We start from the raw sequence: 19093 nt of genomic DNA, 5'->3' as shown, positions 1-19093 counted from the left end.
GTGACCAGTTTGATCTCAAAAAAAGGCTCTCTGGGAATAAGAGGGGCTACTTTGAGGAGGCCTTCATAGTAGCACCAAAGGTCAATTATTATTATTATTATTATTTTTTTATTTTTTTATTTTTTTTATTTTTGAGACGGAGTCTCACTCTGTCGCCAGGCTGGAGTGCAGTGGCGCGATCTCGGCTCACTGCAAGCTCCGCCTCCCGGGTTCGAGTGATTCTCCTGCCTCAGCCTCCCAAGTAGCTGGGACTACAGGCACACACTACCAAGCCCAGCTAGTTTTTTGTATTTTTTAGTAGAGACTGGGTTTCACCGTGTTAGCCAGGATGGTCTCGATCTCTTGACCTCATGATCAGCCTGCCTCGGCCTCCCAAAGTGCTGGGATTACAGGCATGAGCCACTGTGCCCAACCTTTTTTTTTTTTCTTTGAGACAGGGTCTTGCTCTGTTGCCCAGCCTGGAGTGCGATGGCACAAACACTGTTCACTGTAGCCTTGACCTCCTGGGTTTAAGTGATCCTCCTGCCTTAGCCTCCTGAGTAGCTGGGACTACAGGGGTCCACCACCATGCCTGGCTAATTTAAACAACAACAAAAAAAATCTGTAGAGACAGGGTCTCACCATGTTGCCCAGGCTGGTCTTGAACTCCTGGAGTCAAGCAATCCCCATACCTTGGCCTCCCAAAGTGATTACAGGGATTACAGTCATGAGGCACCGTGCCTGGCTAGCCTGCTATTTTTGGAATAAAAATGGGGTTCATTTACATTCTTGACTATATTTATTTAAGGCAACTCTTTAATACCATGGAAACATGCAGTGAAGTTGGTTCCTATGATGCCACAGGCCTGTTTGTTGCTGGTTATTGTACCGTGCTGGGGCTGAGGGGTCCTGAGCAAAGGATGTCAGTGTGGGGACACACCAGGGTAAAATACCTGCTCAGTTATGGCTTCAGTTAGTAAAGGAAAAGGACTTTCCTGATAAACAGAGACACAAAGCCCTATGCAGAAATATTAATGGGAATATTTTCCCTAGAGCTAAGTTTGTATCTCTTTATGTTTTATCCTTATTTGTAACTTTTGTTCTTCCTTTAGGTTCAAAATTTTCAAAAGAGTCCACGGAAATAAACAGCTCCTTAGCATGAATAAACTTGTCCCTCCCATCCAAAGTCTGAATCCTCATGGTTAATTCCTACAGCAACCCAGAGGGATTATGGTTTCTGTAACAAGATTGTCTAACACCATTAAGTCCCCATGGGGCAAGGTTTCACATTTATTGCTATTCCTTAAACAGCTCCACATGGCACGAGAAGTCACCTGATAACCATTTACTTTTCAGCTCAGATAAAGCTCGTGTTTGCTTTATGGTTGATACAGTGATATGAAATGAGCTGAACAGTTTACAGGAATATGACACAGGTTAAATTCAATGTGGGAGAGAAGCAGCAAGAGTTCAAGGTTGTCTCCTACCTTTCCATATGATGCAGTGCAGGCTGGACATAGCAAATTATTAAAGGCCTACTGAGTATACAATATTCTAAACCTGAGAAGTGCTTGTTGAGGATGACATTGAATTGTTGTTCTCTTTATACCTTTTCCCCCTCCCCTAGTTGGTTTTTTTGGTTGTTTATTATTATTATTCTTATTCTTATTATTTTTTTTTTGAGATAGGATCTCACTCTGTTGCCCAGGCTGGAGTGCAGTGGTGCAATCTCAGCTCACTGCAACCTCTGCCTCCCCGACTCAAGCAATCCTCCCATCTTAGTTTCTCAAGTAGCTGGAACCACAGGCAAGCACCACCATGCCAGGCTAACTTCTTGTAGAGATGAGCGTGGTTTCTGTAGAGACATGGTTTCACCATGTTGCCCAGACTGGTCTCAAACTCCTGGACTCACAAGATGCTCCCACCTTGGCCTCCCAAAGTGCAGGGATTACAAGTGTGCGCCACTGTACCCAGCCATCAATCCCCTAGTTTTAAATACTTAACCACACAAGGTAAGCATGGCAGACAGGAGATAAAAATGAAAGGGCCAAAGCCTAAATATCACCAAATTCTTGCTCTACCTTTCAGTTTCCATTCCTATAACTTAAAAGCAAGTTTAGTAACAAGAAGGTTACTATTACAACCACATAAATATAATGTGCTTTATGGAAATATCCTTCATACCTCAATAGCAACACTGATAAGTACCATGCAAATAGACTGCAGGTAAACTGAATAGCAAATCAGAGGTTCACGCCACTACTCTTTAACCCTTAACTAACTGTAATGCTTTTACTACAACAAAACAGAATTACTTTACTTCTCAGAGGAACCAGGGGCCCTGGGGTCATCCTGACACAGGAATACACACCGAGTAGTACACATCCGTCATCTGGAGGAGGTTTTTGGTACTTCCATTCTCATGCATTTCAATAGCTTCTCGGCCCCATTCCTGTGAGCGAGGATTTTTGGGGTATTCAGCATATGGGGACATTTGGAAATCTCCACTTTTGAAGATGAGTTTGCTTATGTCGTTTTTATTCTTTCTGCGGGATACAAAAATATTTGTAAAGCTCAATTCTGTAAGGAAGTGATATCTGTGAAAGCACCAACTATGATTTTATAATGTAAATTCAACTGAAAGCTACCATTCCATTTCTTTGTAGCTGCCCACTGTGTATTATTAGTATTGTTTTATTTGGTATTTGCCTACAACAAGTAAATATGCAGTTAGGTGCAAAAAAAGATGCAAAAAGTCTTCCAACCCCAAAGGACCAGATTATCAGGGGTAGGGGGACAAAAACAGTGGCAACAGAGCAGATCTAGACTCTTCTACAGGACAGAGATTACTGTGTCTTGGGGGTGGCCAGGAAAACGAGGGTCATAAATTCACAGAATGCTGGAGCCAGAGGGGCCCTTAGACTCATTCCAGTCCAGTGGATCCCGAGCTGCCCAAACATCAGAATTTACATGGGAAGAGTCTGAGTGTCCACCAGATTGACTGAATCAGGAGCTCTGGGGATAAGATACGGCAGCTCCAGCTCAGTAAAGAGACCTGACTTGTCCTCTTGGTCACCTTTTACTACTAGAAGGCTTGGAACTAGAATTCAGGCCTCCAACTCCCCGGGCAGTGCTCTTTCTACTACAAGAAGCAAATATTTCACAAGTCATAAAAACAGAATGGTTTATTTATGACAAAGCCCACCTATTTATAAACCTGTACAAATTCTCATTTCAGCAGGTTAGAGAAACGCTACTCATGAGATTTCCCTGATGGCGAATTGTTGGAATCTGCGTTCTTCACCTATCTAACCGGCCCAGGACCAGAAGTTTTAAATTATATTTGTCACGGATAGGATAATCCGAAGTCTTTTTCTTTCTACCTCACTTAATCTACAAATACGTTTTCTAGGGAAGGCATAAAGTGACTCGGGGTCATAAAACCGAATGCCCAGCATGTGGCTTAGGTGCTGGCTCTTTGTGGAAGCTGGGAATAGACCTGGCACTGTGTTGCTTCCTGGTGGGTGGGGTACCTGGGCTCAGACAAAGACATATTCATGCACAACTATCTTCTCTTCTCAGAAGCCAGCAGGCACAGGCTCCTTCCCCAAATGGGTACACCATATAGTACAGAACACGTAGCAAATATGAGGCTTCTGTCCCTTGAGTGCTCAGGTTATGTCCCTCTAGGTAACCATTCCTAGTCTCATCCCCTGAAGTTTATTTCCACTCATATGGTTTATCCTTGATGATTTGCTAGCAATTTGGAAAATGACAGGCAAAGGCTATACCATAAGGCCTGCATTGCTAGTTGGGTAGTTAGGGCACATTGCTCTCTGCTGCCTTTTTGGAGACAGAGGATATCTTAAAATGTCCTTTATATCAGCGGTAGAAAAGATAACTAGCTATTTTGGGAGGTTCCCCTCATCTGTTACATCTAGATAATTCCTGCCATTATTATCATCTAAGTCAGATGCAATAATTTTCCCTATCTGAATAGATCATCATGGAGAAGGGGAATCAATTTCCTCCTCTCCCTTCCTTTTCCAATAGCAACCCAATCTCAGTGGCTTCCAGGAAGCCCAAAGCATCCCGCATTGCTGCTACAACCTCTCTACTGCAAAAATATTTCATCTTTCTTTGTCTTCTTCTCTTTCTCTCTGTATATAGCTTTACAGAGAAACAGTTCACATGTCATACAATTCACTCATTTAATGGTTTCTAGCATATTCAGACTTGTGCAACCATCATCACAATTTTAGAACAGTTTCATCACCCCAAGAAGAAACTCCATAGCCCCTAGCCACCATCTTCCAATTCTTCCTTTTCCCACCACCCTGGCCCTAGACAACCATTAATCTACTTTCCAACTGTATTAGATTTGCCTATTTCAGATGAGTCATATAAATAGAATCACACAATAGGTGGTCTTTTGGGACTGGCTTATTTCACTTAGCATATTTTCAAGGTTCACCCCTGTTATAGTATGTATCAGTACTTCATTCATTTTATGCCGGAATCATATTCCATTGTAGAAATATACCGTATTTTGTTTATCTACTGACAAACATTGGTAGAGTTTTCACCTTTTGGCTATTGTAAATAATGTTGCTGTGAACATTCATGTGAAGTTTTTGTGTGAGTACACCTTTTCACTTCTCTTGATATACCTAAGAGTGGAAGTGCTGGGTCAAATGGTAACTCTGTCTTTAACTTTCAGACTTTTTCAAAGCAGCTGCACCATTTGATATTCCCACCAGCAGTGTACGGGGTTCTAATTTTCCACATCCTCACCAGTGCTTGTTATTTTGGGTTTTTTTCTTTTTTTTTTTTTTGAGATGGAGTCTGGCTCTGTAGCCCAGGCTGGAGTGCAGTGGCGCGATCTCAGCTCACGGCAACCTCCGCCTCCCGGGTTCAAGCAATTCTCCTGCCTCAGCCTCCCGAGTAGCTGGGATTACAGGTGCCCACCACTATGCCTGGCTAATTTTTTATATTTTTGGTACAGACAGGGGTTTCACCATGTTGGCCAGGCTGGTCTCGGACTCCTGACCTGAAGTGATCCACCCACCTCGACCTCCCAAAGTGCTGAGATTACAGGCTGAGCCACTGTGCCCAGCTGCTATTTTCTGGGGTTTTGTTTGTTTTTAATAGCCATCTTAGTGGGCGTGAAGTGGTGTCTCATGGTGGTTTCGATTTGCATTTCCTAGGTGACTAATGATGTTGACCATCCTTTTGTGTGTGCTATGATCAGGATATGGTTTGTCCCCACCCAGTCTCATGCTGAAATTTAATCCCCAGTGTGGAGGTGCTGGGGGATGGGGCCTACAGGGAGGTGTTCAAGGCCACGAAGGCAGATCTCTCATGAAAGGACTAATGCCTTTCCTGGGACAGCTGGTTGTTCAAAAGAGCCTGATACCTCTCCCCCAGTCCCCCACCTCTTGCTTCCTTTCTCATCAGGCGGCTCTCTTCATCTTCCTTCAGGAGTTGAAGCAGCCTGAGGCCCTCACCAGATGTAGATGCCCAGTCTCAAACTTTCCAACCATCAGAATTGTGAGCCAACTAAACCTTTTTCTTGAGAAATTACCCAGTGATATGGTTTGGCTGTGTCCCCACCCAAATCTCATCTTGAATTCCCACGTGTTGCGGGAGGGACCTGGTGGGAGGTGGCTGAATCATGGGGGTGGGTCTTTCCCATGCTGTTCTCATGATAGTAAACGAGTCTCATGAGATCTGATGGTTCTATAAGGGGGAGATCCCCTGCACAAGTTCTCTCTCTTTGCCTGCTGCCATTCATGTAAGACGTATCTTGCTCCTCCTTGCCTTCCACCATGATTGTGAGGCCTCCCCAGCCACGTGGAACTGTAAGTCCATTAAACCTCTTTCTTTTGCAAATTGCCCAGTCTTGGGTATGTCTTTATCAGCCGTATGAAAATGGACTAATATACCCAGCCTCAGGCATTCCTTTACAGCAACACAAAATGGATTAAGACAATGTGCTTACTGGCCATCTGTATATCTTCTTTGAAGAAATGTCTATTCGTTTTTTGTCCATTTTTAAAATTAGGTTGTTGAGTTATAAGAGTTCCTTCTATATTCTAGATACAAGTCCCTTATTAGACATATAATTTGCAAGTATTCTCTCATGCAATCCATATTTGCAAGTATGGGTTGTCTTTTCACTTTCTTGATAGTGTTCTTTGGAGTACAAAAGTTTTTAATTCTGATGAAGCCTAATTTATTTAATTTTTCATTTCCCGCTTGTGCTTTCAGCTATTCTTTTCTAATAAAGAGAATGAAGTTTCATTTACTCCCCTTCTTGTTCCTTACAGGCACCAACTATCGTGAATTCCCTTTTTCCTTTTATTAAAATGGGTTAGTCACATTATGATTTAATATTGTGAACCATCTCAAGTACTCTGTAAGAGAATAGAATCTGACCCTTGCATAGCACAGGCAAAGGAACAGGACTGGAATCTGAACTCTCATCACTTACCTGCAACAGGTAACAATCAGTGCGATGCCTAGGATGAGCAGGAGCCCACCTCCGGCAGCTGCGATCACCACAGTGATAAGCTGATAGGCTAAACGTAAAACAAACAAAAAAGCGGATTGGCTAGAGGTAATGAAGGAATGAGTGAGTTCTCAAGAATGGTCTCCCCTGACTCTATAGTCACCACCCTGCCTTGAGGAGTGCCCGCGCCTACAACTTCTTACTCTCTGGCAAGGGATCCTCAATGGCTATCTCCAAGCCTCTCCGTATTGAGAAAAGTTCTTTGTTTTTTTTGGAGAGAGTCTCACCCTGTCACCCAGGCTGGAGTGCAGTGATGCGATCTCTGCTCACTGCAACCTCCGCCTCCCAGGTTCAAGCGATTCTCCTGCCTCAGCCTCCCGAGTAGCTGGGACTACAGGCGCCTGCCACCATGCCTGGCGAATTTTTTGTATTTTTAGTAGAGACGGGGTTTCACTGTGTTAGCCAGCATGGTCTCAATCTCCTGACCTCGTGATCCACCCGCCTCAGCCTCCCAACGTGCTAGGATTACAGGCGTGAGCCACCGTGCCCGGCCAAAAAGCTCCCTTTTTTGGGTTGGCTGCAGTGGCTCACGCCTGTAATCCCAGCATGTTGGAGGCTGAGGTGGGCGGATCACAAGGTCAGGAGATCGAGACTACGGTGAAATACCATCTCTACTAAAAATACAAAAACCACGGGCGCGGTGGCGGGCGCCTGTAGTCCCAAGCTACTTGGCAGGCTGAGGCAGGAGAATGGCGTGAACCCGGGAGGCGGAGCTTGCAGTGAGCCGAGATCCCGCCACTGCACTCCAGTCTGGGTGACACAGTGAGACTCTGTCTCAAAAAAATAAAAATAAATAAAAAAGTAATGCAGATAACGCAGAATCTTTTCTTGGCCACTTCCCACCCTTTGGTGTTGTTTAATTTTTTGAGTTAATGGTAATAGTAGATATAAAAATTCTTTTTTTTTTTTTTTCCTAGATGGAGTCTTGCTCTTGTTGCCCAGGCTGGAGTGCAACGGTGCGATCCCAGTTCACTGAACCACCTCTGCCTCCCGGGTTCAAGCGATTCTTCTGCCTCAGCCTCCCAAGTAGCTTGGATTACAGACACATGCCACCGTGCCCTGCTAATTTTTTTGTATTTTTAGTAGAGATGCGTTTTCACAATGTTGGCCAGGCTGATCTCGAACTCTTAACCTCAGAAGATCCGCCCGCCTTGGCTTCCCAAAGTGCTGGGATTACAGGCTTGAGCCACCATGCCTGGCCTAAAAATTCTTGATTCAGTTCTAGATTTTTACTTCATAAAATAAAAGAAGGCAACCCTAGGTTAGACTCCCCAATTTTATAAGGAACATTACTGATCAGTTAAGTCTAGAGTCTGGGAATCACTGCATCAATCATACTAGGGACTGAGTAGCTCAATAAATACACATCAAATTTAATTACCAGAAATTAGCAGTGATTAAGCAAGTACATATCATATGTAGAAAGCAATATTAAAAGCTTTAGTTGCTTTTATATCTATGTATTTCTGGCAAAATCATATCTTCAATAAATTTTATTAAATATTCCGATTGATTTTTTGGTTGTGGAAATATAATGAAAATTGTGCTCTCTGGTTGTAGGGTCCAGGATGAAACACCAGTAGCCGGATTCTCGATAGTAAGTTAAGATCGGAGCCATGCTGTCTAGGGTCTCATGCTCTCTTGTCCTTGTAAACAAGGTTGAGGTACAGGGCTGACGCGCTCCTCCCCTCCTCACCAAGCTCCCAGAGCACTAGGTGCTGGTTGAGAGTGAAGACAGGCAGCAGGCAGACTTTGAGCAAATACAAGCCATGCAACAATTTACCTATCCTTTTATTTAAATAAATAGCATAGAAACCTGACTATTATGTAAAACCATCAGTATTAGGATACAAAAACTGTCAGTATTAAGATACACAGGAAACAAAGCCAAGCCACAGAATAAACACATTCTCTTCCTTACCTCCCAACACATGTATTTCAAAGTTTCTTTTTTAACAAAAGTGAAGGCAGAAAACAAACCTCTTGAATTTATCCACTTTTCTTCATCTCCCCCAACATGGCTCTGAGCTACCATCATCCCTTGTCTGGACAACTGCAGCTGCTTCCCAATGCATCCACCTGTGCCCAGTCTTGTTCACTCACTACAGAAAGCAAATCTGATCTTGCCATTTCCCTGCTTTAAAAAACCCTCCGTGGCTCCCTTTTTTCCTAAAGACCAGAGTCTAGCTCCTGCTTATCCTTCCACACCAAGTTAAGTTTTCTCATTTCCAGCAAAAGAAGTAAGTATCCATTTTAGAAGTGACCCTTGCAAGTGGCTGCAGCTGTGGCAGGTTCCTGTTTGAAACAAGCAGTTTTGTCTAAAAAGAGACACAGATGGTGTAGAGCAGTGCTTCTCAAACTGTCTGTGGTCAAGGACCAGTTTTTTGGTTTTTTTATTTTTACAGAGGCTGGCTCCATCGCCCAGGCTGGAGTGCAGTGGTGTGATCTTGGCTCACTGCAACCTTTTTCTCCTAAGTTCAAGCAATCCTCATGCCTCAACCTCCTGAGTAGCTGGGATTACAGGCAGGTGCCACCATGCCCAGCTCATTTTTTGGTACTTTTAATAGAGATGAGGTTTCGCTATGTTGGCCAGGCTGGTCTCGAACTCTTGGCCTCCAGTGATCCGCTCACCTTGGCCTCCCATGGTGCTGGGATTACAGGTGTGAGCCACCGCGCCTGGCCTGGGGACCAGTTTTTGCTTGCTTGTTTGTGCTTCTGGTTATCCTTTTTTTTTTTTTTTTTTTTTTATGAGACAGGTCTCACTATGTTGCCCACACTAGAGTGCAGTGGCACAATCACAGTTCACCGCAGCCTTCAACTCCTGGGCTCAAGCAATCCTTCTGTCTCAGTCTGCCAAGCAGCTGGGACCATGGACGCCTGCCAAGCAGCTGGGATCATGGGCGCAGCTAATTTTTGGTTTTTGTAGGCACAGGGTATCACTATGTTGTCCAGGCTGGTCTTGAACTCCTGGTCTCAAGTGGTCCTCTCACCCTGGCCTCCCAAAGTGCTGGGATTACAGGTGTGAGCCACTGCACCCAACCTGGATATTCTTTTTAAATAAAGAAAATAAAGTCCCATGTGCTCCTCCCCTCATCTGTCCCCACAGGTACCAACCATCATAAATTTAACTTTCTCATTTTTTTTTTAAAGGAGTTGACTGTGGACTGATATATTTGTAAAATATAATAAAACTCTTTTCCAAGGCTCCCATGCTTGGATGTCACAGTTATGTCAAGTTAATATAAACATTTCTAAGTGCTCACTCTCAACGTCTGTGTCATCTTGCCACAGTCCAGTAACACTTCACACGGCAGACTACAAGTTGCGTAGCACTGGCATAGATGAGGGCTTCTCAAACTCCCGTCTGCATCTCAGTCACCCACAAGCCTTGTTAAAACCCAGATTCCTGGTCCCTGGTCCAAGAGATTTGGTGTAGTCGTACTGGGCAGGGGCTCAGAACCTGCACTTCTAGGGGCTTCTATGGGATGGTGCTGCTGCCAGCCAATGGACCAGACCGTGGGTAGCACTGGTTTTGATTACACGGGAGAGGAAAGAGCACTGGGCTGAAAGCCAGGAGACCACCCAGCACACAAGCAGAGAGAAAGAGCCTGGGAGGGAGATCACCAAAATGTCTGCACAAGTTAGTACTGCCTCGGGTAATGGTGGAGAACTTGCTTTCTTCTTTGTGCTTTTCTGCATTTCCCAAATTTTATTTGCATATTTACATACGTGCACACGCACACACACACATACAAACACCCCTCCCTGAAATCTTGACATTGTGTATATATACACATACACATTTTTTAAAGAGTACATTTGAGGTTCTTTGGCAGTCATGTCACTGTAACCTTGTAATATCCCCCACAGATCTTCTTAAAATCACTCTACAAATGATCTTTTGGGGTTAAGTACTGATTTTAGATTTATGATGATGTAGAAGTGCACGGATTTGAATAAGTGCCAAATGAAGTGTTTCCTAGCTTCAGAGGTGCTCTGAATATTTATTTAGGTGAGACAGAGGCAGTGAATGTCATCTTAGGCTTGTCTGTCCTATCCTTTTTCTAGTGTGAAAAGATTTTCCAGAATGAAGAGCTTGGGATTCTTAGTCCTACTTTCTTCTTGGCATTTGTTGACATTTCAGTCTTTCTCAAGCAATGGCTCCATGTTTCCCTGATTCTTCACAGCTTGACATTGTTGTCATCACTGTTAGCATCTTTCATCAAACCAACAGCACATTCTGGGCCTTAGCCTTTCCTCAGAGCTGTATTTGTCTATGTTTATATGCTTATTTGGATGGGATCTACTGGACTATCTGCTTAGCCACCCCCCTTCTGAGAACTGTGCACCCCTTCCAACTGCAGCTGGGGGTGGGCACACTCTGACATGTAACACCATTCCCTGGACACAGCTGGCTGGTCCTGGAATAAACCCACCATCCAAACTGGATCCATTAGTTACTTCCCAGGAATGTGGGAAAGAGAGGGCCATCACTTTCAAAATTGTGAGCTAGTGACCTCCCCACCCCTGACCAAGAGCTGCTTGGTGACCCTATTTTCCATCATGTTGTCTGGGAAGGAGAGCCTGTGTACAGACACACGGCAAAGAGCGGAGACGAGACATGAGGATGCAGTCATGGCAACACGTGCTCTCATAGGAAGCCCCTTGCTACCCTCAGTTGCTGAGCTTCCTTCCCCCACTTCCTTGGTTCCTGCCACTCCTGATGCCAGGATCCTTCCAATAAACTCTCTTTGTCGCTTAGGCTAGCTAGGCTCACTTACTCCAGGAGAACCTTAGCCAACCTTCCTTTAAGATTCTTGAACACATTACAGAACTTTCTAGGTAGCCACATTAGTTTTTATCTTACAATGCATTCTGTTCTATCCATATTTTTCCTCACCGAGCTCACTCATGATTTATAGTTAGAATTTTGCCTTTTATTTTTTAATCTTTTTTTGAGACAGGGTCTTGCTCTGTCACCCAGGCTGCAGTGCAGTGGGATGATCACAGCTCACTGCAACCTCAAACTCCCCAGCTCAAGTGATCCTCCCACCTCAGTTTCCCAAGTGGCTGGGACACGAAGCGCATGCCACCATGCCTGGCTGAATTTTTTTTTTTTTTTTTTTGGTCTCGCTGTGTTGTCCAGGTTGGTCTCAAATTTCTGGGTTCAAGCAATCCTCCCTCCTCGGCCTCCTAAAGTGCTGGGATTACAGGTGTGAGCCACTGCACTCAGACAATTTTTGCCTTAAAATCTTTCCATTCCTCTTCCATCTCTGTTCACAGCATTCTTATTTTCCCCTGTACCTTCTGAAATTCACCTTTTTCAAGTCTACAGGCATGGTATGAACATACCCAGTGCCCACCACTCTCCACTGTGACAGTGCCCCACATGATTCTGTCACTTTCTCCTGATGTTTTACACAACTCTATCCCTTCCACCTCACCAAACAGTTCTCACTAGTAGCAGGGTTGGGTACAGAACAGCAGTTCCTTCTCCCCAATCCCTGCCTTCCCCCATTTGAAGTGAAGGGAGGCCAGTCAAGACCGAATAAAATGACTGCTTTTAGCTGAATGAGACTTCCAGCTGCCTTCTGGGTAATATTAATAGATTTTCCCTCCTTCCTAAGCAGTTTAGTGCTGTCTTCCTGGATGTTTGTTCTGAGTGACTCCCACCAACACGCAGCACTTCTATTGGTTTAAGTCTTTTATAACACAAGGCAATGACTGGGTGAACACAACTAAAGACACCTTCTACACCTGCCATGAGACCGTGGGCTGGGCTGGGGAGACAGTGCAGAACGATATTTAAGCGGAATGTCTGACTTCACGGGAAGAGGGCTGTCAGTGGGGAAGGCAGACTCTCACTCCCTGCTGGCTATGCTGGGAGGCTGTGGGGAAGAGCTCTCCTCTGAAGAGGTGCAGACCATTGGAATGAAAAGGATGACCTACAAAAGAGACATGTGGCAAATATGACAGAGGGAAGAAAAAAGGTCTGTGGTCAGAAAAAAGTAATCTAGGAGAATTATGTGAGCTCTACAATCACAAAAAGACAAAACCATGAAACAGAAAAATGGGGCCAGGCGCGGTGGCTCACGCCTGTAATCCCAGCACTTTAGGAGGCTGAGGCAGGTGGATCACCTGAGTTCAGGAGTTCGATACCAGCCTGGCCAACATGATAAAACCGTGTCTCTGCTAAAAATACAAAAAGTTAGCCAGGTGTGGTGGCGAGCGCCTGTAATTCCAGCTACTCGGGAGGCTGAGGCAGGAGAATCCCTTGAACCCCAGAGGTGGAGGTTGCAGTGAGCCGAGATCTTGCCACTGCACTCCAGCCTAGGTAACAAGAGTGAAACTCCATCTAAAAAAAAAAAAAGAAATAGAAAGAAAAGAAAACCAAAAAATAAAACAAAAGCAAACAAACAAAAAAAAATGGCTTAGATGACAAGAATATTTTATTTTATTTTAATTTTATTTATTTATTTTTTTTTGAGACAGAGTCTCTACTCTGTCTGTCCGCCCAGGCCCCCTGGAGTGCAGTGGCGCGATCTCGGCTCACTGCAAGCTCCCGCCTCCCGGGTTTACGGCCATTCTCCTGCCTCAGCCTCCCGAGTAAGCTTGGGACTACAGGCGCCCAGCCAATCTCGCCCAGCTAGTTTTTTTTTTTGTATTTTTAGTAGAGACGGGTTTCACCGTGTAGACCAAGATGGTCTTGATCTCCTGACCTCGTGATCCGCCCGTCTCGGCCTCCCAAAGTGCTGGGATTACAGGCTTGAGCACCGCGCCCGGCCAAGAATATTTTAAAAAGAGACTTTTGAAAGGCAGTGAGAGGAATGGTTAAGCAAATTACAGTATGTCCATAGAGCAGAATTCCACAGGACTATCAAAAGTGACATTATAAAATCATGTAAGTGAAAACATTCCACAGTTTACTAGTTTTAAAAGCAGGTCACAGAACAGTATATTCAGTGAGATTCAATTTCTCTTAAAAAGACACACACATATGTATCTCTGGAAAAATATGTAATACCAGTGTTTCTCAAACTTTAATATGCATATGAATCTGCGTATTAACTACATTTATGGGCCTGGTGAAAATTCAGATTTGGATTCAGTGGGTCTGGAGTTGGGAGTCCGAAGCTGTGCATTTCCAACAAGCTCCAAGGTGACATGGATCCTGCTGGCCTATGCCCCACACTTAGTAGTAAGGAAATGTGGTGAACATAGTGTTTAACGGGTGGTGAGATTGTTTACTTTACTCTCCTCTTTCCTTAACTTCTATTTTCTAATTAATTTGGGTTAAAATAGGGGAAATCAATGGGCATGTGCTGCATTGTTATTTTTTTAAAAGGAATTTATTTGAAAACAGAAAACAACCCAAAGTGTCATGAGAGCAATTATGAAACTGTGAGGAGGAACCAACGTCAGCTTCCAGCAACAGAGGAAATGTGCACGCCCTAAGAAAAGGGTGGAGGCAGGGGGAGAGAGAGACACGTCTGATGACACATTCCTAAAAGAATTCTGGGGCCATCTGGCAAATGGTATATTTGCTATTGGAACTGGTGGAATCTGGGATATAAACAGAGAGATATTTTACACGTTTAGAAAATTAAAAGGAGAGCAGTGATAAGAAAGGTGCAGACCTGCGCTGCCCAGGAACGGGGGCCCTGCTCCAGCAGGGCCTGCTCTTCCACAGGTGGTGAAGACTTGAGAGAAAGGCTTGTCCTGCCCTTTCCAGTTATTTATTCATTTATTTATTTTTTGAGACAGAGTCTCACTTTATCGCCCAGGCTGGAGTGCAATGGTGCGATCTTGGCTCACTGTAGCCTCTGCCTCCCAGGTTCAAGTGATTCTCCTGCCTCAGCCTCCCGAGTAGCTGGGATTACAGGTGCATGCCACCATGCCCAGCTAATTTTTTTATTTTTAGTAGAGATGAGGTTTCACCATGTTGGCCAGTCTGGTCTCAAACTCCTGACCTCGAGCGACTCTCCTGCCTCAGCATCCCAAAGTGCTGGGATTACAGGCGTGAGCCACCGTGCCCTACCCTTTCCAGTTTCTCTGTAAGGAGTAAGGACTGAACCCTGGGCACAACTAGAAAGCGAACAGAAACTTCTACAGGAGTAGGACATAGGTTATGCCTAATGCCCAAATCTACTGGAGTTGGATGATTGCAAGGAATGTAGGAGCAAGAAAATCTTAAGACTGTGTGCTTGGCTGGAAAAAGCCAGCCTCCCCAGCCTCACTGGGCTTGGGTAGAGCACGTGCCCTAAGAAGTCTGCATAGAGAAGAAGCATTTCTTGCCTATGAAAAATCCAGCCTGAGTCACAGCCCCAGGAAGGCCCCTGCTGTCTTAGGTGGCAATAATGGGAGTAACAGCGGTGGGCGGTCAGAGCCCTGATATTTGGCACAAAACATTGAATGCTGAGTCACAGACTCCTAAGATGCTATCACCATAGAGAGGGATGAATTCCCAACTCCTTAACCAACACCCAGGTCTGGGCCCAGACCTCAGAGAAAGAGGCAGGTGGCAAGTGCTACTTATTATCAGCCACTATAATATTAACTGCCTTGCAACACTGAAACTAATAGAGATATCAAAATGATAAAGTGATATTTACATGCCATCGCAGAATAACAACAGTTACCACACTAACGATAAGCTGCCAGTTCCAAAAGGTGGCCAGGAGCAAACCATCCAGACAGGCCTCTGCCCTCTGCTGGACACAGTGACAGTGACTTGGACTAATGGGAAGGAAAAGGAAGTCTGAGGCATCAGAGAGAAATCTTGGCTACTTCCAGAACCCCACAAACATAATGGGGAGGGCTTGACTTTTTCCTGACTTAAGAATTTACAGACTAGTCAATGACATAGGGAAATAGCATCCCCAAACATGTATAGTACTTAATAATCTCCCAGAAAAATTACCAATGCCACTCAGAATAATGCCCTGCAGCTCACGCCCCTGTCCTGTAACTCTTTATAGACTCATGTTCCCTCAATGGATCACTCTTCCATTCGATGAGAAACATGAAACATTTTCTAATAAAACTTATTTAGGGGTCAGGTGCGGTGGCTCACGCCTGTAATCCTAACACTTTGGGAGACCAACGTGGGAGGATTGCTTGAGCCTGAGAGATTGAGGCTGCAGTGAGCCATGATCAGGCCTCTGAACTCCAGCCTGGGCAACAGAGAGAGATCTCATCCCTAAAAATAAAAAATAAAAACTAGGGAGCTGTCTGACCAAAGCAGGGTTAAAGCAGTAGCTCATTCTATGAGAGGCGTGTCAGGGATGAGAGGCCCCAAGAGGACTCAGCAGGTCGTATCTCTTACCTCCTGCTCCCTGGCTCACCCGAGGGGCACACGTGGAGAACAGGGTGGCCACACCTCCATACCTCTCACCTGTCTCACTGGATCGCTCTTTCTCTGACATCAGGTGGATTGCATTCAGATGAGTTTCTTGCACATGTGATACAGGTCTGCTGCACCTTGAGCCTCCTTCCCTCACATTATTTTTAATCCATGCTGCATGAAATTGTCTAAGCCTCTCTGTTTCTAATACTTATAATATCTTAGGATCACGTCTGCAGGCTTGTGACGCAACCTCTACTCTTAGACTTGAAGCATCTCTTCTGAAAGACTATATATGTATACACACACACACACACACACACACACACACACACCCCATGTAGTTCCAGTATTCCAGCATTTGAGAAACAAGTCTCAAATATCTTAAACTTCTGTTCAGCCTCCTTTTTCCACATTGAAACGTTATAGATTTTCTCATCTATTTTTGTGCACAGGCTACTCCATTCTCTGATCAGTTTACGAGCTCTCTGTGACTCTGTTCTGGTTTCAAGTGAGAAATGAGATTCATACAAAAAAGTGAACACACACCACTCTGAAGACCAGGCAGCCCCTTTAAGGCACAGATAGCCTCCTAAACACCCTGAAAGCATAAAGACACGGAGCCCAGCTGCGAAATTGACTTGCCTAAATGCTGATCTTTAGAAAAGGACATGTACTGCCATCCATACTGTTTTACATAGCCAAATCTCCAAAATACTCAAGCCTACCCTGTGAAGCATTGACACCTAGAAAGAATTCTGACTATTCTTTATTAAACACAAAAGCCTAAAATATGATAACTTCCTTGCCTTATTAAACTGAGTGTACCAAATACCATTTAGCGCGTGATAACTGGGGTCCATCGGAGTGAAGGGCCGTGCTCACGTGGTGCTATGGCCCCACAGTGTCCTCTGGGACTTCTAAAGAGTACAGGCTTGTTTACTACACCACTTAGGGTTGCAGGTTGCTACTTAAAAAACAAACATTGGCGGGGCGCGGTGGCTCACACCTGTAATCCCAGCAGTTTGGGAGCCTGAGGTGGGCAGATTACGAGGTCAAGAGATCGGGATCATCCTGGCCATCATGGTGAAACCCTGTCTCTAATAAAAATACAAAAATTAGCTGGGCGTGGTGGCGTGTGCCTGTTTTCCCAGCTACTTGGGAGACTGAGGCAAGAAAATCGCTTGAACCCAGGAGGCGGAGGTTGCAGTGAGCCGAGATCACGCCACTGCACTCCAGCCTGGAGACAGAACAAGACTCCATCTCAAACAAACAAACAAACAAACAAAAAAACAAATATCAATTCTGTGGGCTCCTCCCTCTCTACTCAATAAGACTATACATATAATTGCTTCTAGAAGTGCCTCCCTAGTCTTCCTCTGAGACGATCTTCTGTAACCTCTTGCTAGTTTGCAGTCAAGATAAATCAGATGACCAAAGTCATCAGTAATCCTAAATGGATATGTAATTCTAAGTCTCTAGACTCTGGCCTGACAGTAGCTCCATGCTGGGTGCACCAAGAGAGTTTTATGTCAGTTTTATATTCAGCATTGAATGTGTTTGATTTTATTTCATTATTTTTATTTTTTAGTGATGCTCAAAGAAGGTCAATAATGAAACTTGCTAATAGAAAACCTTTACGAACAAAGAAAACACCACTGAAGAAATCAGATGTAAGGTATACCACTGGGGAATAGAAACAGGGGGCTTTTTTACACACATTCAATAAAATCATATCTACTTTCCTTCTAGTAAACTTAGAATACAGTCCACTGGCACATTTGTCTGTAGGATGAGAGACAAAGCTGTCCTAAACTAAAATCTTCATTGTTAGTATTTCTGTTACATCCTATGAAATGCTATATCGCCAAATTTAATTTTGCTGATAATTTCCATTTCTAATGTATCAATATAAGAAAATGTCAGTGCAAGCAATCTTAAATGAATCACAGTTGCTTTTCTCCAAGAACTGGATTAGGTGCAAAACACACCATGCTCACAGTCCCCACCAACACTCTTGGCTACTTGGAGTTCCACCCTCTACTTCCACTTGGAGCAGAGAGGATTCCTAAGTGTGTCTCTAGCATGCCTGGGGGGACTATGCTGGAAATCTCTAAGCTGCACCCCCACATTCTCCTCCGTACAGTCTGTTCTCAATGCAGCCCAAATTGCTTTCCTTGATCAAACTGCTTTCCTGCTCTAAGACTTTTGCCCTGCCTGACAGTTATTGGTTAGTCTACACTCCTCAGCCTGGTGATCTCAACGCCAACAGTTCAGACCCCATATACTTTGCCAACCCAAATCCTCTACTTTCTGCCTTCCTATCTTCCTATCCTCCAGCCACGTCCACTTACACACTGTCCCCAGAACACCAAGGGCCCATGGCTGCCTCAAGACCTTTGTCTAAGTTGCTCCCTCTGCCTGGGATGTCCTCCCCCCATACCCGCCAGTTTAACTCTTTCCAACTATTCCTCTAATTCCACGCCCTCCAAGAAGTACTGTTGACTGTCCTCCCATTCTTTCTGTGTAGGGATGGGGCACAGTCCCTGCCTCCCCATCCCACACCCCATGTCTGGTTATCACAGTAACACTCAGCACACAGCAGGGCTATTTAGGAGTGAGTGTTTCTCTCCCTGCCCAGACCTTGAGCCCCTAAACAGCACCAGTCAAATCCTTCTCTCTCTTTTTTTTTTTTCTGGTGGTTGTTGTTTTTTAAATGAAGTCTCGCTCTGTCGTCCAGGCTGAAGTGTCATGGCGTGATCTCGGCTCACTGCAACCTCCGCCTCAAAGGTTCAAGTGATTCTCTCACCTCAGTTTCCCAAGTAGCTAGGATTACAGGTACGTGCCATCACACCCAGCTAATTTTTTATTTTTACTAGAGATGGGGTTTCAACATGTTGGCCAAAATGGTCTCTAACTCCTGGCCTTAAGTGATCCTCCTGCCTCCGTCTTCCAAAGTGCTGGGATTACAGGCATGAGCCACAATGCCCAGCCTTTCTCTTTGTTGCCCCCATGCCATCGGCACAGAATCTAAGAAGACAGTGGGTATGAACTGAGGGAAGTGGGAGGAGACTGACACCTGTGCACTAACAACAGGGCCAGGCCCCTGCCCACGCATAATGGTCCACTTTTGTACACTTACGGTTTCCACAGTTGAGACCACCAAGGCCAAATGGGCAACTGCAAGCCAAGAAAGAAAA

The 19093-nt window shown here is 44.7% G+C and overlaps 1 protein-coding gene across 4 annotated transcripts in view; it reads right to left on the bottom strand.

Moving 5' to 3' along the window:
* HEG1 (heart development protein with EGF like domains 1) overlaps window positions 1–19093 on the bottom strand; it is an 89345-nt gene that overhangs the window by 5394 nt on the left and 64858 nt on the right. For all 4 annotated transcript variants that reach the window (XM_017855351.1, XM_017855354.1, XM_017855353.1 and 1 more), the window contains 3 exons: window positions 19036–19073; window positions 6473–6560; window positions 2351–2525 (listed from right to left, as the gene is read on the bottom strand). In XM_017855351.1, coding sequence (XP_017710840.1) covers window positions 2351–2525; window positions 6473–6560; window positions 19036–19073 — 301 coding nt within the window. The remainder of the gene's footprint in view (window positions 1–2350; window positions 2526–6472; window positions 6561–19035; window positions 19074–19093) is intronic.

Source organism: Rhinopithecus bieti, unplaced genomic scaffold, assembly GCF_001698545.2.
Source record: "Rhinopithecus bieti isolate Rb0 unplaced genomic scaffold, ASM169854v2 scaffold_39586, whole genome shotgun sequence".
Taxonomy (NCBI): Eukaryota; Metazoa; Chordata; class Mammalia; order Primates; family Cercopithecidae; genus Rhinopithecus; species Rhinopithecus bieti.
The sequence above is the reverse complement of the archived record's forward strand: the minus strand, read 5'-3'. Positions and strand labels throughout refer to the sequence as shown.